A 24,889-nucleotide genomic window follows, 5' to 3' on the forward strand; every position below is an offset into this window, starting at 1 on the left:
CTTTCGTCTTGCACGTAGCAAGCTCCAACAGAAACTTAGAGACATCCAGAACAAGTGGTGGCTCAACCTAGCAGAAAAGACTCAACTATGTGCAGATTTGGGTGACCACAGAGGATTCTATGAGGTTCTGAAGGCAGTGTATGGACCCACATTCCAGGTTCAAAGCCCCTTACTTGGTGCAGATGGCCAAACGCTTCTTACAGATAAAATCTCCATCCTGAATCGTTGGTCTGAACATTTTCAAACCCTCTTTAGTGCTAATCGTGTAGTCCAAGGCGAAGGAATCCAGCACATTCTGCAACATCCGGTGAAAAATGAATTGGATTTCACCCCTGCCATGGGAGAGACTCTTAAGGCCATACAGGAGGTGAAAACTGGCAAGGCAGCTGGGGTTGACGGAGTCCCACCTGAAATATGGAAGCACGGAGGCCAAGCACTTCACGCTAAATTTCATGAGCTAGTTGTGTGCTGTTGGGAACAAGGCAAAATACCGCCAGACTTTCATGATGCAATCATCGTCACTCTGTATAAGAAAAAAGGTGTCAAGTCAGATTGCTCAAGCTACCGTGGTATAACTCTGCTCTCCATTGCTGGTAAAATTCTTGCAAGAATACTATTGAACAGACTAGTACCTGCCATCGCAGAAGAACTTCTACCTGAAAGTCAGTGTGGTTTCAGGGCTAATAGAAGTACCACAGACATGGTATTTGTTCTCAGACAACTGCAAGAAAAGTGTAGAGAACAGAATAAGGGGTTATACGTAACTTCCGTTGACCTCACCAAAGCTTTTGACGCTGTGAGCAGAAAAGGCCTGTGGCTGATCTTTGAACGATTAGGTTGTCCTCCCAAGTTCCTCAAAATGATTATTCTGTTACATGAGGATCAGCAAGGCCAAGTCAGGTATGGTGATGCACTCTCTGAGCCTTTCCCAATCACCAGTGGTGTGAAACAAGGTTGCGTTCTCGCACTGACCTTATTCACAATCTTCTTCAGCATGATGCTCCAAAGGGCTACGGCAGACCTCGACGAACAAGACGGCATTTATATTCGATATCGTACCGATGGTAGCCTATTTAATCTAAGGCAACTGAAGGCCCACACTAAGACCCATCTTGACTGTGAACTGCTCTTTGCTGATGATGCTGCCCTTGTTGCCCACACAGAAGCAGCTCTGCGGTGTTTAACATCTTGCTTTGCGGAGGTGCCTGAGGTTTTTGGGCTAGAATTCAGCTTGAAGAAGACAGTAGTCCTCTACCAGCCTGCACCAAAAGAAGATTATCGCCATCCCCATATTACCATTGGCGAGTCAGAGCTTAAGACAGTTCAGCAGTTCAGCTATCTGGGAAGCATCATTTCCTTGGATGCCATGATCGACAAAGAGATAGACAACAGAATAGCAAAGGCATACAGAGCCTTCGGAAAACTCCATAAATGAGTCTGGTGCAATGAACACCTGAAGAAGAGAACAAAGGTCAGTGTCTACAGGGCCATTGTATTGTCTACTCTTTTATATGGGTCTGAATCATGGGTCATCTACCGTCATCACCTGCGACTCCTGGAACGCTTTCATCAGTGCTGCCTCTGTACAATTCTGAACATCCATTGGACTGACTATGTGTCTAATGTCACTGTCCTTGAACAGGCAGGGGTCACCAGCATCGAGGCCATATTGCTGAAATTGCAGCTGCGCTGGGCAGGGCACGTCTCTAGAATGAAGGATCACCGCCTCCCCAAGATCGTGTTTTACGGTGAACTTGCCACCGGTAGCCGCAAGAGAGGTGCTCCAAAGAAGAGATATAAGGACTCCTTGAAACAGTATCTTAGCCTTGGCCAAATTGACTACTATCAGTGGTCCACCTTGGCCTCCAATCGGGAGACTTGGAGGCACACCATACATAATGCTGCTGACTCCTTTGAGAGCTCACGAAGAACTAGTCTCGAGGAGAAAAGACAACACAGGAAGAATTGTGCCCCACCTGTTCCACCCAAGAAGACCGTCTGCTGTGCTTTTTGTAGCCGGAATTGCCTATCCCACATTGGCCTTCTTAGTCATCAGCGCGCCTGTAGTAAGCGTGGGTAAAGCCCTTCCCAAATCTTCGTTCGTTAAGTCAAGCCATGATGATGACCATACATGAGATGACTTACATTGCTGTTTTAAATAACTGATCTTGGGGTGCTCAGATATTTTAAACATGTGTGCTACATGTGTTCATGTTGTCCATAACACATTTGAAAAAGTATACAGGTATATTTGTAAAGAATGGCAGTGTTCTAGGAAGTGTTTTGTTTTAGGTTTTAGCTTTACTAATTATTCTTGAATTACTAAAACATAAATTTTCGTTAGTCCCTAGGTTGTTTCCATGTGTTGGGATGCTGCTGTCAGCACATCATGCATGCAAAATCATTGCTGCCTTGTTCCTATGATCCCAGAGTTTTAAAGGGAAAATGGGACTTGTGTCTCATGTCAGTGAAGTTTTCTTCTATGAATGAATAAAGATCTGTTAATCTACTTGATTAATTCTCTTATGGACCCAATTTTAAGAGTTACTTTTGTTCACTCTTTCTCAGCCCAGTGCAGCACCTTTTTGTGTCACTGTTCCCTTCATTTTTTTGGCCACGAAGCCCTACTCAACTCTAAAAATAGCAGTTTTGTGTTTGCATATATGATAGTAAAGTTCACTTCATGATTTTATCTGTTTTTTAAGACTGGGAACATGACAGATTGATAAGGCTCTTCTATACTTACGACATGCTTTCTTTCATACTACAGAGATATGACTGAGGTTGTTCATATCAAAGACAGGAAAGAAGCTATTCATGAACTGAAATATTCACCAGATGGGAATTTTCTAGCTGTTGGTTCCAATGACAGCTCTGTGGATATATATGGTGTTGTTCAGCGATACAAGAAAGTTGGAGAATGTATTGGATCTTTAAGTTTCATCACCCATATGGATTGGTCTTCAGACAGTAAATACTTGCAGACTAATGATGGCAATGGAAAGAGACTTTTTTACAGAATGCCAAGTAAGATTCTGAGTTGACTTTATGATCTCTGTTACTTGTTACAGAAAGAACATATAGTAGTTTGGCAAGAACAGCCACATATACATTCTGGTTCAAAGCATTGGGTTACGAAATTATTTTTTTTCTAAGTTCTTATAAATATCTGCTATATTTGAATAAGTACGGTATTTTCTGACAAAGCTATTTAAATATTTTTGTGTGTTTACTCTTTATAATGTAAGTTTTCACAGTAGAGATGCTGGCTTATGATTTATTTCTGAAACTAGATCTTTGTTCCCACTTTTTTAGAAAAACAACAACAAAAAGAAAACAAACCCCCAAACAAAACCCCCATAATCCCCCCAAAAACAAACAAACAAAAAAACAAACCATAAAACCAAACAACCCACTGCATTCAAGTTAAGTATGCATTAGGTTAATAGCTGTGTTCTTACTGAGCTTGCATATTAAATGGATTTCAATCTGCACTGTATGTTTTTAAAATGTTTGGAAAAGTCAGTATGTTGTGTCTTAGAAGAGTCATCTGGTATTCTAGAAATATTTTTTCAGTAGAACTGAGGAGTTTAACTTTAAAAGAGCTTTTACAGCAAGAAATTTGTAGCCGAATCAGAATGCATATTAATTTGGAAGTATAATGGGTTAAGGTAACTAGAGAAAATAAGAGTACCTGAGGTAAGGATGCCAGAATGCTGGAATAACTCGCTGGAAACAAAAGAAATATTGAAGTGGAATACATATATGATTCAATCATGCAACCTTCAAAATGAATAAAAATATCAAAATTAATTTTACTGATAATGCAAATTCAAATGTGTCTTTTTTATGGCAGGTGACTATTAGAGAAAATTAGTATATTACATAACACTGAAATATAATTTTCAGCCTCTGTGACAACCCCATTATTGTAAGTATTTTCAAGAGAACACTGTATTGAAAACTTGACTGAACTGTCCCATGCTCTTGGAAGTTTTCATCAAGACAAGTTCCCTCTGAAGTCCTAATTACAATATGCCAAGGACTGTTTGTCACAAGTTTTGACTTGTTTTAAATGTGTATATACTCTTTACATAATATCATTCTATATTTTTCCTACTCATTGTGTTTGTAGAATTTATCTATTATCATCATCATTTACTATAGAGTCCCTTCATTTGTTATACAATACTTACAGTTTGCGCTGTGCCTTATTTATAGTTCTATGGACACAGTACTTACTTATCCTAAATGAGCTTTTTGTCTGACACAGTTCTTAAAGTCTTAAATGAAACTTTGGGGGACTGGAACAATCTTATTACAGGTAGATCTGATGTTAAAGAATGTAACAAGGATCTAAGTATACAGATGGTGTTTTCAGTAATTCACAGTGCCCAGAGGAGTTCTTTTTGCTCTCAGTAATCCAGGTTTCTAAAACAGTTCAGAAACAGGATTTTTCCAAGCTTTCTTAGAATGGCTACATGCATTTTTTCATAAACATTTAAAAATAACACAGCCTTAAGCAGATTACTAAGAAAAAAATAAAAACTGTAAATTACCAAACTCATGATCTTCTGTTGTCTTGAGAAGCCTTACTGCTGATGCTGTACTAGAGAATATCAGGACAGTTTTAGAAGTCAGGTTTTAATTCGGTCTCACTTGGATTTGTTTTCCGAAGAATGATAAATTTTACACTCTTTACATAAATGGATATTTAAAAATTACTCTTTTTGTTCTTAGGTGGAAAAGAAGTAACAAACAAGGAGGAATTAAAAGGTGTTCAGTGGGCATCATGGACCTGTGTTTCTGGCCTTGAAGTTAATGGAATCTGGCCCAAATATTCAGATATAAATGATATTAATTCTGTGGATGCAAATTTTATTGGGCAAGTTATGGTCACAGCTGATGATTACGGAATAGTAAAGCTCTTTCGATACCCATGTCTAAGAAAAGGTAGTACCTTTAAGTTCAATTATAAACATATATTTTAGAATTTTGGTTATTCAAGAAAAAGTTTTTAGAAAACTGTGTTTAAAAAGTATATAAATAACCAGTATTTATTCTTAGAGGTTTAGTTTGAGTTCAGAGGTGGAAAAAAGTAATAGGCTTGTGTATTGACAACTGTAATACTAGCACTACTTGTGTTTTGAACCAAATACCTAACAATTTGCTGAAAAAATAGCTTTTTTTTTTTTTCCTAATAACAGAATATCATGAGGTGATGCAGTATATACCTTTCTATGGTATACATACCTCAGTATTTCACCTTGGTCTTCAAGTATTTTTCTTCCTTCCTCTGGATCAGTGATGGAGATTTAGGCTAGGAACTAAAAAAAAAAACAACTTTAATCAGAATATGCCACTGAATATCATTTGAAGTTTAAGAACTTTTCTGGGACATTTTCCTCAGATTTTTGCTAGTAATAAGGACAAATCACATGTGAAATTTTTAAAACTGAAGCCTAAATCAGGCAATATAATTTTCAAGTTCAGTGTTGAGGACTGAGAGAACAGAGGAGGAATGTGTGTTGTTTTAGACAAGAAAGGCTAAAGGCACTGTTCAAATTGAACTGTAACGAATTATCAGTAGCAGAGATCTGTGTCTTAAGCTGGTAATGTGGTGATGATCAGAGAAAGCCTGTGAAATGTTCTCTAGATTGTAAGAAGAGTCCCCTTAACCTAAAAAGTTTGCCTCGAGAATAAGTTTTGAAAGGGGAAACAAAAAATTGCCCTGGTACAGTTTGCAGCATTGCATGTTTAATGCTGGCTACAGCGGCATGATCTTTTTGGTGAGTCTTACGTCTTCAAGCAGTGTGTGTGTGAAGAAATTTTATTTTTTTTTTAATGAATGGTATTAAGAGTTTTTTCAACTCTTTTTGTGAAAGGTAATATTAAAAACCATTTCATTTTAATCTTTCCAGTTTTACTTTTAAAGTGATAAGGCTTTTACTGATACCTAAGGTAATTGAAAAATATGTTTTTGCAAGCAGTCTTCTGTCATTTTGAAGGAGTTGGAATTTGGTCCCGTTTTATCCCCTATTTTTTCACTAGAAATATAAAAACAAAAGCACAAGGATCTGAATAATGGAGTACTGTTAGGAACTTCTTTTTAGTAACTGATCCAGTGATTGTATTGTAATTATGTAGTAGTCAGTGAAAACATTAACTTGATGTAGTTATGTTACTACTCCTGTTATTAAAGACGTGAGGATATGAATTGCTAGAAGTGCATAGTGCTCAAATTGTACAAAAAGTGGGAATAAGTGCTACAAGCACACATATTGGGGATGCTTTCACAGAGGCAAATATACATAATTTAACATTTAAATAACTGAATGTTTTCGCTATAGAAACAGTAATTGACAAAATCCTGGTTTGTAAAAAATATAAGATTAATATAACAAAGTTTTAAGAAAATCTTCCTTTAGTACACCTCATACAGTACTATCATATGATTTCTGTCTTTGTGTTTGACTTGTTAAAGGTATGTCCAAATGTAAAAATTTTTCTTAAAGACATTAAATTTGGAAATATTGCAGAAAGTTGCTGCTATTTTTAATTAAAATATAACTTGGAATGTTTTAATTAAACTGTTACTTTTTATAAGGATTTCTTGATGTGTTTTCCTAAGGGGCTTCTGAAATATTTATTCCATGTACGTTGACAGATATTTTCGTTCTTGTTCTAGGAGCAAAGTTTAAAAAATATCTTGGTCATTCTGCTCATGTGACAAATGTCAGATGGTCACACGATCACCAGTGGGTTGTTTCCATTGGGGGGGCTGATCATTCTGTCTTTCAGTGGAAGTTTGTCCCTGACCGGAAGTTGAAGGATTCTCTTCATATAGCTCCCCAGGGTAAGTCATTTATTTAAAAAAAAAAGAAAAAAAAGGTATGAGGAGGGGAGACTAAAATGGAAGTAAAATTCTTTGGTGGAAGTACAGAAAGAGGTATTCAGAATTGCCACCTGAGAACATTGACTAATGCTTGCCTGTACCCTGTATGTGCAGTCTATCAAGATTCTGGGGGAAAAATAAAAATAACCCCTGTGTTACCTGTGCACAGGGAAAATGCAAAAGTTTGGATCATAGGTACAACTTCATGAATTCTGTATGTATTATCTTTTACGAAGTTGTCAACAACTGGATGCCAAGATGTTACTGGAAAAAAAGTTGATTAAAATTTTGAACTATTTAGATGATAATTTAAGCATTGTAATTGACTTGTTTAATATGAAGATGTATCAGTGCAAACCCAGCTACTGGGTAAATGAATGCTGTTTCAGTGCTGGCCTTGTCAGTACCAAATGCAGAAAGAAGCTATAGTTTTCTTCATCTCCTTAATGAAGCCTCCAAAAAGCCTGTTTGATTCTTTATGTATGAATCGGTTTTCAATTAATTATGTCCTATTACTCAAATTTCTTATTAGCTAATGCATCCTAAGATAAAATATCTATATAGAAAGTGTTTAGATTTCTTGTCTATAGATATATAACCTTCCTTCTGGCTACCTGACACTAAGTGCAGCATACATCTGTTTTGTCACATTATTGATAATTGTCCTGATAATGGCCTTTCTAACTGTGCTCTGCTACTTTTATCAGTAGCTATATTGGGTTTCTCTGGATCACTGATGAAAAGATTACTTTTTATTACATATTTCTAGAAACATTTCTTACAAGTTGACTTATTTCTACTAAATTTCTCTAATTTCAGAACTGATTCTTTCAGCCTGTTAATTATTAGAAGTTTATGTGTAGTTAATGCAGGCACTGAATATCAAATCAGAAACATTAAGCAAGTTACTTTAAATGCTTTCTTGTTTGTAATTTAGGTTGCTTCATTTTCTATTTTTGCTTTTTTGGTGGCAGAGAGTTTGGTTGATTCTAACAGTGATGACTCAGATTCCGATCAGTCTGATGTTCCAGAGCTAGACTCTGAAATTGAACAAGAGACACAGATTACCTATCGTCGACAGGTAAACGTTCTTGTTTTGATGGTAGTTGGAATGCTTCCCAGGGCTTAAGTTGGTCTTTTATGAATACCTGTTGAAGTCTGAAAACTGGAGAGACTGAAACCTGAGCAGGAACTGACCAAAACTTTTACAATTATTATCTGATGTATTCAAAATCTGAAGACACAATAGATGAAAAATAAAAAAGTACATGTATTCTTAACATGTTCTGATAGTTTTGGTTGTAATTTTAGAACAAGTTACGCTATGCAATAACCAGCTACAGTTCTTGGAGATTTTTTACAATTATGTCAGTATTTCATTTATATGGATGATTACCGTGGCTGAATTCCAAGTCATATGTGTTTCTCACGAATCTCTTAATTTATTGTGTGCTCTTTCTTTAAAGGTTTACAAAGAAGATCTACCTCAACTTAAAGAGCAATGCAAAGAAAAAAGAAAAAGTGCAGCTTCTAAGAGACGAGAGCGAGCTCCGGGGAACAGTATAAGATTACATTTTGTTCATGGGTATGAAAACTAGGATTCTTTTAAATACACAAGCAGACTGTGTTTTGTAGGTTGGTGATCATCATTTAAGAATCTGATGAAAGACTTTTAGGTCAGTTGCGTTGTGATTTGTGTAAAAATAAATTTGCACTAATTTAATAGAAACCTTTGATGCCAAAGTAGACTAATTCTGAGTGTGAATTCTGAACTGAATTTGCACTGAAACTTTAGCTGATACTTATCATTTGAATAGAGGTGACTGTGATATTTGGTTATTACATAATTTTCAGCATTTGGAAATAGTTCTCTTTGGTGTATTATTTTGGAAGCCTGGTGTAGTTGAAGATGGCTGGGTTCTGTACTGAATGCTGTTTCTGTTGCTATTTTATAAAAAAACCACAACAAAACACAACAAAAAAAACCAAACAAACCAAAACCTATTTGTACCTAATCTGAAACATTTTACATGTTTCTGTGGTAGTTTAGTAATTTAATCCTTACCAGGTCCTACAAGTGTGTTAAAACTCAATTTCATTCTCTTTTTAGTGCCAATTTAAGTACCAAAATGACTTTCAGATGTGTCCTTTAAGTTCTACAATTTAATCTTTAGGGTTGGTAGTCTCCCATAACTCTTCATAAGTGAAGACTTTTTCATCAGAACAAAGATGTGGTGTCTTAAAGCAAAATGGCAGTAGATGTTACTAAATTAGAATAATGAAAGAATGAAATATAAATTCCCTTGATACAAAACATACTCAAAGCCTTGATTAAATTAAGGCACTGGAAATCGGGTAATACTGTTTTCCTCTCAGAAAGGTAACTCTTTGCTGGAATACAACTTCTTTTTAGAGATAAGTAAATGCACAGATAAGTTACTGGTACTGTCTTTCTTTATGATGATACTTAAACAATTTTAGAAGGGCTCCATATGAAATGCTTAATAAATAAATTGGCTAAGGATAGTTAATTTTTCAACTCAGCAATTTTGTCTGTAAAAGACATGGAGTCTGAGGAACAGCTTCGGAAATAATGACAACTGGGAAGCTTGTTACAGAGTTGGGGTCTTCTATTTCTATTTTGATGCTCCATAATTCTCAGTTGAAGATTTTTATATTGGTGTAGAAAATGCATTAAGGTGGGTAGCTCTATATAGTCTTTAAAATTTGGTCTAGGAATCGAACCAAATGATCCTGAAGAGGATGTAGCAGAAGCAAGGGCCCTGGATCTTTGGGATTATTGTTATTTCCTTCACAACAGAAGTGAAGCTTGACCAGAATATCCAGGAATGACCAGAAGTAGAATGTCCAGTTGAGTTCTGTCTGGTTACCCAGTGGGCATCAAGGAAACTAATGAAGAATCCATGCTGAACAACAGATTTTTCTCAATGTCCAGGCTGTTAACTTTAAAGTGACCCACATCCAAGTGAGTAATAGGCATATTCTCTGATTCAGGAAGTCTGCTTTGCTTCATCTTTCTTTAGCTGCAATGGAAATGTCTTGGATGTTCCTTAAAAGTGTGCAAAGTGGTGCTTTTTTTGAACTAGGGGAATAGGAAGCTCTTTTTCCTTTCTTTGTTTTTGGGCATGTTGGTTATGTTTTGAATGTATCGACTGCCTTGAAAGATGAACTTTTAAAAATGTCTTCATATCCTGTAAGAAATCTTTTAAACCTCTGCTTACTTCCCATTCTGGGAAGGGATAAAAATAATAATTCTGAGTATGTGAGCCAGTCACTGACTAATACAGATGAGACAGCAACTTCTATTAACAGTTTAATCTCTAAGTGCATCTTTTTCTAAGAGGTCTGATGCAGTCATCATCAGAAAGGTTATTAAAATGATATACTAGTTTGGCGTCTTTTTGACTATGCCTATATTTTCTTTCTGCCATGCCTTTGACAGTGGTGGTGTTTCAGAAACATGAAAAGGATACTACTTTTGAGAGATATTCAGAGGAACCTCTTTCTCAGACTCAATGCTTCCTAAAGTTTCTTTCTGCTGGAAGGGAATAAGGATGCAAATATTATACTATTATATTCATAGGAGTATATAATAAGAATAGTAGTCCTGTATTCTCTCAAAGCTATGAAGCTATGCTGCTGATCTCACAAAAATGATTTTTAATTATTCGAAGGTTTTAACCAAAATTTAGTTTGAGTTTCAGGATATTCATTGAACTGACCTTACCAAATAAGATGAAATTTGGTTATTTTTTCGAGGTGACATGGGATTTCTCATGCCCTTAAATGAGAGTCTTTACAACATCTTGCATGGATTCCTACCAGAGGGTTAAAACATATACAAATAGCATCTGAAGGGAGTAAGCTATGAGTTCGGCCTGTTGAAAAAACACTATTGTCATGCAAAAATATTTTAAAAGAAAATAATCTCTGCCTTTGTGCTAAAGACTGTGACCTCAACTATGTTTATTTTGACATTTGGTTCTTCTGGAGATTTTTGGGGTGAGATTGCACTCCATTTGGAAGTTTTCTACATATGGTTTGAAGATTAACATACAAATTCTGAAACCCTTACAGAATCAGACAAACTATGGACATTGAGGCTTTACCCTGAGTGGACAGTACTTGTGAAGTTGCCCCTTAGATGGCTTTAGATGCGTAATTTGCAACTGTGGTTAGGATCCAGCTTCAGGTTGAAGAACCTACACTTCTGTGCCTGAAAGCACAAACTTCTGTTGCTGTCTATGGAGTTCTAGTCAGTAGTCAGCAAAGCATAAGGAGTCATTTGGCTCAAGTAAAGTTAAATGCTGACTGTTTCTTCAGCTGAGTAGCCCTGCAGGTTCCATTGACTATATGGACTGTAACGCTGTTGATTAAAATATAGGTGTTAATATATCTAATACACATGTGAACACCTGCATTTACATGTCTTAATCTCAAACTGAATCCAGCCCCTCCTCTACATGACCTAGGCAATGGCAAGAATTTTTTCCTACTAGCATTAGGAGGCTTTTTGTCTGAAAGTTACTGTCCTATTAACTTGAACTGGAGCTGGATTGATGGTTTGATTACCTGTTGCTGAAGACCACTTGGAAACAACTACTGCAGCATTGTCATCAACAGAATCCAGTATTATCTTTATAGTGCCTTGTTATATATTGTCCAGTAATTATGATGCAGAGCTTATTTAGTTTGTAGCTGTTAATTGAGTTGCCTTGTATTTTACTTCTGTGGTTTGTTTTCTGCATGCAAAGAAATTATTTCTCTTTTTTTTTTTTCTGAGATTAGCTAATAACCTTAGTTCTAAATTGGTTTCATAATAATGGAGATGTAAGTATTTTGGAACTCAGGGAATGATCTTTTACACTGAAAAATGTATCTCTGCTTGGACTAGATAGCCCATCAATTCATTCTAGTGAAAAGTAGCTATATAGTTAAGGAGTTAGTAAAATGGCATATGGGAATGACCAGATATGTTTAACTGGGCTATAAAATGTCTTTGTTTGCTCTGCTTGATATTTTGGCGATACAATGTTTTATTTTAATTGTAAATAGCTGATTGTACACCTTTTTTAATAATGGAAGAAGTGAACTAAAATGTCAACTTCTTATCATAAAAAGTTGTAGCCATGAGTAGTAATAAGTATTTTCCTGCTTCCTTGATAGATTTTGGGGGTTTTGAGTAGCACAGTGATATATGGTATTAACATACTCCGTTCCACTATGCTTAGCTTAGGGTATATAGGCAACAGTTAGAACAAGAGCTGGGAAAAATCTGAATTTTTGGGTTACAGGTAGAAGGATCTGAGACCCTTTTTCTGTCCTAATGCTTTTTATTTTTATAGGTGACCTCTAAGCTTGTATGAAATTGCTTAATGTCCAGTATTTTTAAAGTATAATTTCTTTCACCATACGTTTTTGGTGGCTGTTTTTCAAGATATTCTCATTCAGGGTGTTTATTCAGCTGCTTTAAAAAAAAAAAAAAATTATTATTACTCTGCATTTGCAAAGGGAATCTAGTGTTTTTAACGGATTGTGAAGTACAGGAAAATGATGCCTAAGCAGCAACAGGTCCAAATATCTTCTTTGGCACTGCGCCCTCCTGCTCACTGAATGTTGTCATGTCCTTTAACTGCTGATGTTGCATATTGTGGTAGATTATTTTGGTCTTCTTTCTTCACAGCTACTGTATTATGTCTCTTTAGAAACTACTGGCTGGACATCAAAGAAGGTTTAGCCAGGCAGGGCAAGCAGGCAGTAATTTTGGTCTGGCAGAAATCAGCTTCAAAACATCCAGACATGCTGCTGCTAGGGGATGTTGTTAGGGAAGGATATGGGTGGAGGGAGAGCGAAGTATGATAGAAGAGTCTGCACTTGTATTGTGACTCTAAATTGTTAGTCACTTTTGAGAAGAGCAGGAAGCAAACATACAGCTGAGCATCAGACCTAATGGAAAGAGAATTTTTTTTAGAGACCTTGAAGGGACAGTAACTCAGAAAACAGTTGAAAAGTTGCTGGACTGGTGCCAAACCTGATGTTAAGAGCCTGAGCGTGAGTACCAATGTAAACAGTGGGCTGGAGTGAGATGTATTTAAAAACTGTTATTTCTGTGCTATCACACTTTTTGCTGGTTTAAAAAGTTCATTAGACCATGGCAACTTGCTTGTTTGTGATCTAATGAGATCCAGCTTTGGACTTCAAAGTATTGGAGGCAGTATGAAGCTGGGAGGAGTGCTTGGTACACCAGATGGCTGTGCTGCATTGAGAGGGACCTGAACAGGCTAGAGAACTAGGCAGGGAGAAATCTTATGAACTTCAAAAAGGGGAAATGCAACATTCTGAATTTGGGAAGGAATGGACCTGGACTATCTGCTTTGTTGAGGTGATTTTAGCAATTTTTCTCAAATAACATATGAGCTAAGTACCATTGAGAGTAGTGTATGTGGGCAGACAGAAAGACAGGATATTCAAATCTGCTCTAGGTTTTCCAGTAATCACCTGCTGTGATGTTTTGCAGTAATGCAAAGATCTAGTATTTGTATTGGTCTAGTATTGGTGCACTGTTTACACAAAGAAAGCTGTATATAATTTTATGAAAAATTTTCTACCTGGACTACATAATTTCTGTGTCATTTAAACCTTTTACGTGTCTCATGCAGTAATTGGCTTAATGCTATCCCATTAATTTTGTGTATGACACTTACTGGTATGTGTGCAAATGCATCTTCGTCTTGTGTGATAGAGACCTGCAGTGTTGCAAAAAGATCTGGCATTCGTTTTCTTCTTTGAAATTATGCAGTTTGTTCTGGTGAAACATGCTTTCAATTAAGCTAACCGATTCATATCATGAAAAGTATAGCAGACGTTTGGGATTTCTGTCAGTTTGCAGTTGCCAATGCTGAAAGTTTAGTTACTTTGTTTGCCAAGAATGACTGACTTATGCCTGACTTACTGGCTGAAGGAGAGAAGCCAGAGAGTTGTAGTCTATGGGGCGGAGTCTAGTTGGAGGCCTGTATCTAGTGGAGTGCCTCAAGGGTCGGTACTGGGACCAGTATTATTTAATATATTCATCAACGATTTAGATGAGGGAATTGAGTGTACTATCAGCAAGTTTGCTGATGACACTAAGCTGGGAGGGGTGGCCGACACGCCAGAAGGCTGTGCTGCCATCCAGAGGGACCTGGACAGGCTGGAGAGCTGGGCGGGGAATAACTTGATGAAATATAACAAGGGAAAGTGTAGAGTCCTGCATCTGGGCAGGAACAACCCCAGGTTCCAGTATAGGCTGGGGAACGACCTGTTAGAGAGCAGTGTAGGGGAGAGGGACCTGGGGGTCCTGGTGGACGACAGGGTGACCATGAGCCGACACTGTGCCCTTGTGGCCAAGAAGGCCAATGGCATCCTGGGTTGTATTAGAAGTGGGGTGGTTAGTAGGTCGAGAGAGGTCCTCCTTCCCCTCTACTCTGCCCTGGTGAGACCTCATCTGGAATATTGTGTCCAGTTCTGCGCCCCTCAGTTTAAAAAGGACAGGGACCTGCTGGAGAGAGTCCAGCGCAGGGCAGCTAAGATGATTAAGGGAGTGGAGCATCTCCCTTATGAGGAAAGACTGAGGGAGCTGGGTCTCTATAGTTTGGAGAAGAGGAGATTGAGGGGTGACCTTATTAGTGTATATAAATATATAAAGGGGGAGTGTCACGAGGATGGAGCCAGGCTCTTCTCAGTGGCAAACAATGAAAGGACAAGGGGTAATGGGTACAAATTGGAGCACAAGAGGTTCCACTTAAACCTGAGAAGAAACTTCTTCTCAGTGAGGGTGACGGAACACTGGAACAGGCTGCCCAGGGAGGTTGTGGAATCTCCTTCTTTGGAGACATTCAAGACCCGCCTGGACACGTTCCTGTGTAACCTTATGTAGGTGTTCCTGCTCCGGCAGGGGGATTGGACTAGATGATCTTTTGAGGTCCCTTCCAATCTCTAACATACTGTGATACTGTGATACTGTGATACCGTGGTCAGGGCTTTTTTTTTTTTTCAGTTAGTTCAGTTAGAAGCTGGATTCAGAAATACTTAGGTAAAGCCTTATGATTCCTAAATAAAGATAACTTATGGCCAGTTCAAACACATTCAAGGGTCATTCCCTTCTTGTAAATATAACTGTATATTTAGAAATGTAACCAGATTTTGCCTGCATCTTTGTAAAATAATTCAAAAGTTTAGTGAAGATCTGCAAGAACAGAAGAAGAAATAGAGATTAGCTGGGAAATTAATAGCATAGGAACAGGTTGTGTCAGGAGTACATGGAATACTGTTCATATCAGAGGAAAGGAAGGAATGGATTTAAGTTACACATTTTTAAATGTTATCTCCATTGACTGCCAAGGATCACATTGTTAAAAACACGAGTTTACAACTTGATCGTTTAATGATTTTAGGTTTCTGACCCTCTGAAATTACTTCTGAAAGTAGGACCCTAGCCTTTTTGAAAATGCTACTACCATTGTTTCTTATGGGTTACTGAATTGTAATCATGCCTAAGAAGAAATGTATATACTGTGATAGTGCATGCAGACCTCAGTAGGGAATTGGCTTACTCATGCACTTGCTGTGTCAATACAGAAAGGATACAGGATTTTCCTTCAAAACAAACTGCTCCGGTAGAAAATCTATGTATTTATTTTGTATTAGTAAGTTTCCAGAAACTTTCAGTTTTATGAAATTTGGGTTGTCCACATTCTTACGTAAACTTTTTGCTGCTTGTTGTTCAAACAATAAGAGATAGAAAATGTCCAAAGTACTAGTTTGGCTATTTTCTTTGATTACACATTGCATGCCCAAATTCTACATGATGTCTGAAAAAGTGATTCGCTATTACTTTCTCTTCTAAACTAGTTGTGGAGAGTTACTATTAAATAACAGCCACTTTCAAACTAATGCTAGTAGTACTGATGTCTGAATAGTAAGTAAAATTGATAAATTGGTGCTCCTTTAGGAAAATATGTTAATAATGTTAAAACACCAAAACAGCAATCATTAAGTGATTGAATTTTCACATGTGCAAAATTCATTTTGCATTATTTTATCTCAAAGTTTCAGTATGTATCGTTATGTCCTTGAAGAACAAACTTTTTTTCTTTAGTTACAGAGGTTACGACTGCCGAAGCAATTTATTTTACACTCAGACGGGTGAAATCGTATACCATGTTGCAGCTGTGGGAGTGGTATACAATCGACAGCAGAACACACAGCGCTTTTATCTAGGTCATGATGATGACATTCTTTGCCTTGCTATTCATCCCTTAAAGGACTATGTGGCAACAGGCCAGGTAGGATGTGTGTTTATCTACAAGAATCTGAAGTTGTTACTACTGAATTTAGAAAAGCCTATTTTGAAGGAAGAAAGTCCATTATAAATTTATTAGGGTGAAGGACTGCATGTAAGTTGCAGTTCTTTAACATGATTCCATCTGCTACATAAGGTGGTATTTTTCCAGTTCTTTATATTAATTCTGATAAGAGACTTGAGTGGATACGTTTTTGTGAATATCTGGGGTTTTTTTAACATCTTTTTCATTTAAGAATGGATTCATTTTTATTTTTTTTCATTACATTGCTGCTTCATGATAACAGTGGAGGAAATGGGCAATAAAAATACAATATTTTTAGTATCTTAGTTATGAAGGTAGCTATATATGCATTTGTATACTATTACATAACATGAAGTTAGCTGTTGTTACTACATTCTGGCATTTCAGTTTCATGTGTTCTGGTTTTGGTTATCACTTATAGCCAAACCATTTATTGTTTGTGTGTGCAACTCAGGTGTGTATGTTGCTAAAATATTTATAAGAAGTTCTTTTTACCTTTCATGAGACAGTAATTTTAGGTATATCCTTTTCATTTATGTGTTCAGGCAAATGCCTCTTCCCCTAAATGTTTATACACCAGGATGTGAAGGTTTGATTTGATGTTTCAAGGTTTTTAAGTTATTATTGTGGTTTTGTTATATAAATTGGATAATATGTGAATTGAATTTTTTAGTAGAAATAAAATTTTGCTTATAATGCCCTTAATTTGTATAAAAATTTTTGTGATTAACATAAATTTGCAGGTCAGTCTAGAGATTAAAGATCTAAATGTAAGAATTCATTCTGTTTAATTTTGGAATAGTAAAAACTAAAACAAAAAATATGCCTGAATTTGCTGTGTTTTAGAACACCTTATGCTATAAACAGGAAGATATATTGTGTTACATACTAGCTTATATAGGCACATTATATACTGTTGTTTACTACATTACCTGCAGAAATTAGTTAATGCAATAATCAAATTCCCCATGAACACTGGTTCAGATTCTAGTGGATATTACAAAGAGCTTTGCAAACATCGCATGTTATGTTTGTGGCAAAACCAGAAATAGATCCTTTTTTCTTGCGTCCTACCTCTGGTCTTAAACACAGGAAAGTGTTCTGGTTTTCCAGCCGTTTTTGTGTACAAAGGTGCAAAATCTTAGGAATAGCAAATAATCTTGTAAATATTGACTAATAATGCTTGTATATAGTTGGAAAGAGTAAAGCTGTGTTGCTTTTCTTACCATGTTCTAGTTACCTGTATTGGTGCCATTTCTGTGGATATTACTCCATAGGTATTGATGTTTTAAAAGCTGGCTTGTAGGCACTTGTAATGACAACAGACAGTAGCAGAAGTCACCTTGATTTCTCAAACACAGAGTAGCTTTCATACGAGCAATAAAAATAACCTTTTATTTTTGGACGGAATGATTGATAGAGAATTGATGGAATAAGTATGCCACAGTGCAATCAATGAAAGGCTGTTTCCCCTTCTCTTCCCCCAAGTGGAGAGTGATTTAGTTGTGATTAATGTGTCTGAGTTATTTGGAGGAAAGAAAGAGCCAGCTGGGGACTGGTATTTATAAAGCAGGAGAAGGAATAACATACTGCTAGCCAGACAAAAGCAATACTGCAAAATTTTTATCTCTGTAAATTTTTTCAAATACTTTTTAAAGAATTTGTTAGTATTATGCTTTTAAACAGCTATGTGAAGTAACAGAGAAATGAAAAAAAAATTCTTATAAATGTTTACTTTCAGGTTGGTCGAGATTCCTCAATACACATTTGGGATACAGAAACGATAAAACCACTCTCAGTATTAAAGGGCTATCACCAGTATGGTGTTTGTGCTGTTGATTTTTCAGGTAATAAGTATTTATTTATTTATTTATTTACAATTTTTTTTTTTATATGAAAGCTAATCAGTTGTAATGAGCGATTGTGAATTCCTTTACATTGAAGATTTTGCATTAAAAGTTTTCTCCAATGATCAATGTCAAAAGAGAAAGGCTGTGCTCATTGATTACAAAATGCTCCTGTAGAGTCTTGAACATCAGAAAATGCAAGAACAGGTTCTGTGTCATTTAATAGCTGAGTTGATCACTTTGGAATCTCTTTTGGTTGTATGAGGCAGGTGCACAGATCTTGTGTGTTATGTCTGCATTACAACTGTATAAGCAAATTTATCAGGTGTCCAGTTTTAAAGAATTTAAATCCTGCAAGCCAATGGGGTAGCACACTGGTAAGTTCAGAAAGTCCAGTTACGTAAGAGTTCTGAGCAGAAACCCAGCCTTTCTCTCCATCTTATACTAACAAGAGACTGTTAGTTACATCTTTCGAGATTTTACACCCCATACACTGAATTCCTGTACCAGTGTTAAATTTCCTCTTTTCCACTGACTTCTGTTCATTCTTTAATGGCTTGGACTTACTAGATAGGATCTCTAACCTCACACTGAAAACATGTGATCCCAAGGATGAGTAGTTCAGGGTCTTTGATGCTTATTACCTTTGGTTCTTTTCAAGATGTGAATCTGATTTCCCAAATTTTGTCATGGATGTATAGCAATTTCAAAGATTGATAAATGTCAGAAAGTTGTTTATCACGAGCAAGCACAAATAACTTCTTTCTTGGATGTTAATGTTGGATACATGTCAGAGCTTCTCAAAGACTTCACACTAAGTTCAAGGATATTTCATAAAGTACATGGTGTTGCTTTAATGCTTTCCTGTTTAAAAATGAACATGGATTTTCAGACTGAGCAGGAAATTCTCATAGTACAACCTGTGATTAAAGTTTTTCTGAAGCTATGTCAGCAACCACCCGAACAAAGGATTTGATAAAAACACAAAGCACGATTTTTAGGCAAGGTGACTTAAAGTCCTAAGCTGCATCCAAAGTTTAAAAGCAGACAGATGTGCCTTTAAGCACATGTCACATGATTATTTACCTGTTTGTACATTCTTCTTATAATATTTGCGAAGTTATAATATTCTTTAATATGGTTCCTTATTATTGCAGCATAGTTATGTATCTACTCTCTTAATCATAAATTTATCTTTCTAGCGGATGGGAAACGATTGGCTTCTGTTGGAATAGATGACAATCACACTATTGTACTCTGGGATTGGAAGAAAGGAGAAAAGCTTTCAGCAGTAAGGTAGGAATGTATCTCCATTTTAAAATTTGTACCTAGATTTACCCTCAAACGACAGTAAGGAAAATATATTAATGGAAGAATAATAGTTTTCTGATAAATTATCGGTTTCTGTCACTTTAGTGATAGAGCACAGCTTTAAGCATATTTAGCACAGACTTAAAACTGTCTTTGGAAGAAGAACCTGTTGACTCTCAGAGAGTCAACAAAACTTATTTCAGTGACAGCTCAACTGGTGAAGAAAGCAGACATAGAATGCAAAGTTTGTTTACGTTTGTTTGATGAGTTCTGAAATAATTTCAATAAAAGTCACTCCATTCACTTTTGTTGGCCCTCTCAGAGATAGTAATGTATGTTCTGCTTTTCAGAATCTTTTTCATCAGAGGTCCTGTCTGTCTTGAGATAGTAGTTTGTGGTGGTTTTTTTCTCAGTTGCCTTTTCTTCAGTGTTCTTTCATTTTCCTTTCTGAGTCCTGAGCAGCCTGATCTGACATTGGACTTAGCTTTGCTTTGAGTGGGAAGTTGGATTAAATAACCTCCAAAGGTTAAATATTTTGGAAGGGTTTTTTTGCCTCTGCACAGACTATTTAATGTAATTTTAATAAATGTAGTTGCAGTGTACAAGATAAAAATCTTATTTCTGATGTTAAGGTTTTTGAAACCTCTGTCTTTGCTGTTTCTAAGGATCTGTTGTTTTAAATAGAGCAATAATGTGAGAGGGTATTTCCCCACTCTGTATTCAGTATGTATACGCTAAATATAGTTCTAGGCAGATTTGAAAAGGATTTATTATTTGTTAGAAGCCCAGGTAGCTTGGCTTCTCTGAAGATACTGATTTGGGCCTTTCAGTTGCCTCCTTTCTAGTGATTTTTTTTTTTTTTTTTTTAAATCCCCCTACTCTCTGAACACATCAATCTCACTTAATTCCCTTTTTTAATCAAAATTTAACCAGTTTATACTGGATTTAGTTTCTTGAGTGTTTTTTTTTTTCTTACCTACTCAGAAGAATTGAACAGAATTTTTGAGAGCAGAATATACACACTGAAGATTAAACTGTGAGTTTGGTAAGAAACTGGCTAATACTTCTTGTTACCAGTTCATTTAGAGGTCTGGAAATTACAGAGGTAAAAGGTTATGGCAACTCTTGAACAGGGAGCAAAAATTAAGGATTAGAGGCTCTTTGCATTTTATAGACAAAAAATCCCTACTAGTAAGCATTTCTTACCTTGCACAGATAGCAAACACATTTGAAAGCTGGGGGGTGTTTTTTGGTGGCTTTTGTTTGTTTGTTTGTTTTAGGGTTTGTTTTCTTTTTTGGGGGGGGTGGTGTCCACACTATAGGACTGAAGCAAGGTGTTGATTTTACAGAAACATAGTCAGAAATCTAAAACACACAACAGGTTTCAGTGTTTCTAGAAAAAAATGAAATTTCCATTTTAAATTGATATGCATATGTTTTATACTAACAAGAAAAATGGAAAAATTAAGTAAAAGGTGAATGAGAATGGCAGTTTGTTTTCAGTATGAAAGGCTTTTAAATAAGATTTTCAATTTTACGTCTTTAGGTTTCATTATGAGCTGTCAGAGGTCAAAATGCTATATACCTAAACTTAGCGCAAATATGCATTCTTTTGTAAAGAAAATGCCACCTGGTGGATTTCTGAAGTAAAGTAGTTATCTTTAAAAAGTCAAGGGTAAGGAAGATAGGGCATGACTCGGTATGTGAGTTCTCTGGCTTTCTTCTCATAATAAATTATTGTTAATGATTTGGAAGTAAATGTTAGCAAGATAGAGAAGGTATACATTATGGGACAAAAAAAACGCAAACTAACCCCAAACCAAAACCTATTTAAGAATATGAATAGTTTGTTGTTGTTTTTTTTTTTTTTTGTTTGTTTTTTTTTTTAATATAACTATTTTGCTTTGCATTTCAGGGGAAGCAAAGATAAAATTTTTGTTGTTAAGATTAACCCGTATATGCCTGATAAATTGACTACTGTTGGGATTAAACACATGAAATTCTGGCGTAGAGCAGGTAAGGAAAACTTTCAGAATTATAGCATTTTCTATTACTTCAAGTATAAACATTGAATCTGTTATAATATGTTTTGTATATTAAAGGCAAATGTTTTCTCCATGTACTTCCTGTTAGCTTTGGCCTAGTAGAAATTCATATTAATTGGCATTATGGCAATAATGGGAATTCTTTTTAAGGTCAGTTTGCCATGGATCTAGAACTATACAAGTAGAAAGGACTCTGAATTTACTACTTTGTTTCTTTTTATCTAATAATAATGTATCATATCTGGTAATGTTACATAGCTGCTCTAAAATCGTAGAATAATTTGGAAGAAGGACCTTTAAAAGAGGTATATTGTAGAGAGCCACAAATATAAGCTAAATTTAAAGTTATAAAAATCCACATACAAGAATTCAGACAAAGTACTTGAAGAGGATACATGTACCAATTGGGACCTGTTTATTTAGAATCCTTTGAACTCAAAAATTAAAAGCTAAAGAAAAGCAGCTTGCTTTATCTGCTCAAAAATCTTTGAAGAGTGAAAAATACATTTCCTGATATTACTGTGAACTTCATTGTTTCAAACCTCAAAAAGTATATAAAGACATATGTGTTATGGAAGACTAGCTTATCTGCTCAGAATGTTCCAATTATTTATGCACATCAATTCACGTGAGCCTGTGATCAAGATTAATTGTGGTAAGAAAACTCTGTGACTGGAAAAAAAAACACACTCATGTCTGGTTCCAACAGAAATTAGTCAAGATTGCCTGAGATCAAGCTGTTGAAGTCTATATAAATAATTAATTGTAACTATTGTTCTTGCTACCTATAGAAAGAACAAAGTGTGTCAGAATATTTAATGAACAAATTACTATAACTTCTCTACAAAGAAATCTTAACTATGATAAAAGCCTAGGAATGGTGATTTTAAATCAAATGAAATTTTTTAAAATGCCTGTTTTCTCTTTGGCATTGCTCAATCAGCAGGAATCAAATTTATTTAATGCTACAGCCCGTCTGTAATCTCAATGGTACACTGGCAAGGCAGTTGCCTTGAAGCACACTTAGCAGTGTTAATGTGAGGAGTTGAGTATCAGTGCACCTTAACAAATGCCAAGTCTTTGAAGTCTGCACTAGAGCAGGTGCATTTGATGTGAGAAGTGACACTAAAGTATATGGTTTGGACTAAATTTTCATCAGTGCCAAGTGGTTGCAGAGGGGTTCGGAGACGTTGTCTCTGTAATTATGAGAACAGTGTGAAGTGTCACATCCTAAGGGGCTTCTGTATTATAACAGATGAAGTTTCTCTGATGACTGTGAAAATAAAAATCCAATGTTCTAGCCAGAAGTTACTATATTTTGTACTTACCAAATGATTTTCAATACTGTATTTTAAAAGTTGTAAAGCTGTATCATTTCTACTATCCAGAGGTCAGTACAGCAAACCTCTAAAATAAAATTTCTCACTAAAAAGTTATCGTGAAAAGGATAGGATATCAAGATTTAAACTTTTTTCCCCCCAAGTTAATTTCATTAGGAATTTCTGTGAACTGTGTGGCAAATATTAATGTTTTTGTTTAGATGAGAGTTTATAAATGAGCTTTCTCTTTGTATGTCTATATGTATGTGTATGCTCATGTTCAGATCCAGGTTCAAGAAGCGAGTTAAAAATAATGCTCTTTTTTCTTGAAAGATGACAAACAGTGCAAGAACTTTATTTTCTGGGAAATTGGGCTTAATTTTCTGGGGAGCAGGGGTGACCCAGGGGAAAAGGGCTTGTTGCTTTGGGCAAGGTTGTATAGCTTTTGGAAAATAGTTCCAAGCAGACATCTGATATCTTGTTTTTGCTTTGAACCAGGTGGAGGACTAATTGGGAGAAAGGGCTGCATAGGTGCATTGGGAAGAACTGATACAATGATGTGTGCAGTGTATGGCTGGACTGAAGAGATGGCATTCTCTGGAACTTCCACGGGGGATGTGTGTATTTGGAGAGATGTATTTCTCATTAAAACTGTCAAAGCACATGATGGTCCTGTGTTCAGCATGCACGCATTGGAAAAAGTAAATAAACTGCTCACTGTTTTTTGATGTCTGGACAAAAAAAAAGTCTATGAAGTTATGCCTTTCCCAGACTCAGGAAACCATGGCTTTATTTCCATTACAGAAAAGCCTTGTGAGGTCCACATTCAAAACAGTATTTTGCATTTCTCAAACCCTTGTGATGAAGTGACATTTTTTTTGGTAATTTTTGTGACCTCTTGCTAAAGAAAAAATAGTGACTTATGAAAAGTAAAAGTACTTTTTGATTTAAGCATCCATAAGTTTAATGGAATATGTGAGCTTGCAAGAGACAGGGTAGATCATATTCTTATTGTTTTAATGGTGTAATTCTGTTCTACTAGTAGCAGCATTTAATCTGCAAATCACTAAGTACTCTCTCCTGATCCTCAACATCTTTTGACTCGGGAAAGCCTTTAAGCATGTGCTTAAATGTGACTGGGCATTCCAGTTAGATTACTTGTATGTTTGAAGTTTTGTGTATCTATCTTCCTAGGTAAGACTAAGTTACTTCACCTTCTAATATTTGAGTTGCAGTATAGCAGCTTTGTCCAAAGCATATGTTATCCATTGCCAGAACTAAGTGCTGCAAAGGAAAATACTAATGATTTCAGTATGAGGCATACATGTTGCTTCATTAAATAGCTGTAAATAAATTTCACGACAAACTGGCACATATATGCATATGTTTGAACAATTTAAGCACTAATCAAATTTTTGTGAGTGGCACTAAGTTTGGCTTGGAGCAATGAGGTGAAGTACCAAAGGGATTTTGAAGCTTTTTGGTTAGAAGCTTATTGGTTAGGACTTCTAAATCCAGCATATGTGCCTGGACTGTACAGAAATGTGCTGCTTTTGTCAGAAGATTTCAATCATTTTGTTGCCCCTAATCTTTTCATTTCTAACACCTGTAGTTCTGTGCATTTCAGTGTTGTATATAATCCATTTTCAGTATTGCAGAAATCACTGAAAAACTAAGGAAAGATAATGATTGATTATATTTTCTGCAGTTTATTTATTTTTAATGATTATTATTTTATTTCCCCTAACCTCAGGGATTTGTTACTGGAGGAAAGGATGGGGTAGTAGCTCTCTGGGATGATACCTTTGAACGTTGTCTCAAAACCTATGCCATCAAAAGGGCTGCTTTGGCCCCTGGGTCTAAAGGTAACAGAGACTTTATTCTATTTAAAATACTTTCTTTAGAAAACTTACTGTGGAGTTGCTTTCACCAGTAGGAAAAAATCTGCATTTGACATAATGAATACTAAAAATTATTTTTTTAAAAGCTTGATTGATTCTAAATAAGTCAGTTTTCTGTTGGGAGGGAAATGGTATGTTAAAGTATCTTTGTGTGGGTGCAGATCATAATATTTACCTTATTATTT

At 36.0% G+C, this 24,889-nt stretch overlaps 1 protein-coding gene across 5 annotated transcripts in view; it reads left to right on the top strand.

Moving 5' to 3' along the window:
- Nucleotides 1-24,889, top strand: part of EML5 (EMAP like 5) — a 106,029-nt gene that overhangs the window by 36,715 nt on the left and 44,425 nt on the right. For all 5 annotated transcript variants that reach the window (XR_009726480.1, XM_061359954.1, XM_061359955.1 and 2 more), the window contains exons 9-19: nucleotides 2,771-3,027; nucleotides 4,741-4,953; nucleotides 6,689-6,856; nucleotides 7,870-7,976; nucleotides 8,362-8,480; nucleotides 16,053-16,239; nucleotides 18,023-18,128; nucleotides 19,331-19,424; nucleotides 21,355-21,455; nucleotides 23,302-23,504; nucleotides 24,557-24,668. Coding sequence is in view for 4 of the 5 variants with exons in the window: in XM_061359954.1 (XP_061215938.1) it covers nucleotides 2,771-3,027; nucleotides 4,741-4,953; nucleotides 6,689-6,856; nucleotides 7,870-7,976; nucleotides 8,362-8,480; nucleotides 16,053-16,239; nucleotides 18,023-18,128; nucleotides 19,331-19,424; nucleotides 21,355-21,455; nucleotides 23,302-23,504; nucleotides 24,557-24,668 (1,667 nt within the window). In the remaining variant the exon portion in view is untranslated. The remainder of the gene's footprint in view (nucleotides 1-2,770; nucleotides 3,028-4,740; nucleotides 4,954-6,688; nucleotides 6,857-7,869; nucleotides 7,977-8,361; nucleotides 8,481-16,052; nucleotides 16,240-18,022; nucleotides 18,129-19,330; nucleotides 19,425-21,354; nucleotides 21,456-23,301; nucleotides 23,505-24,556; nucleotides 24,669-24,889) is intronic.

This window comes from Neopsephotus bourkii, unplaced genomic scaffold (assembly GCF_033783945.1).
Source record: "Neopsephotus bourkii isolate Nb327-2 ecotype Australia unplaced genomic scaffold, CSIRO-AGI_Nbou_v1 NB_998, whole genome shotgun sequence".
Lineage (NCBI taxonomy): Eukaryota > Metazoa > Chordata > Aves > Psittaciformes > Psittacidae > Neopsephotus > Neopsephotus bourkii.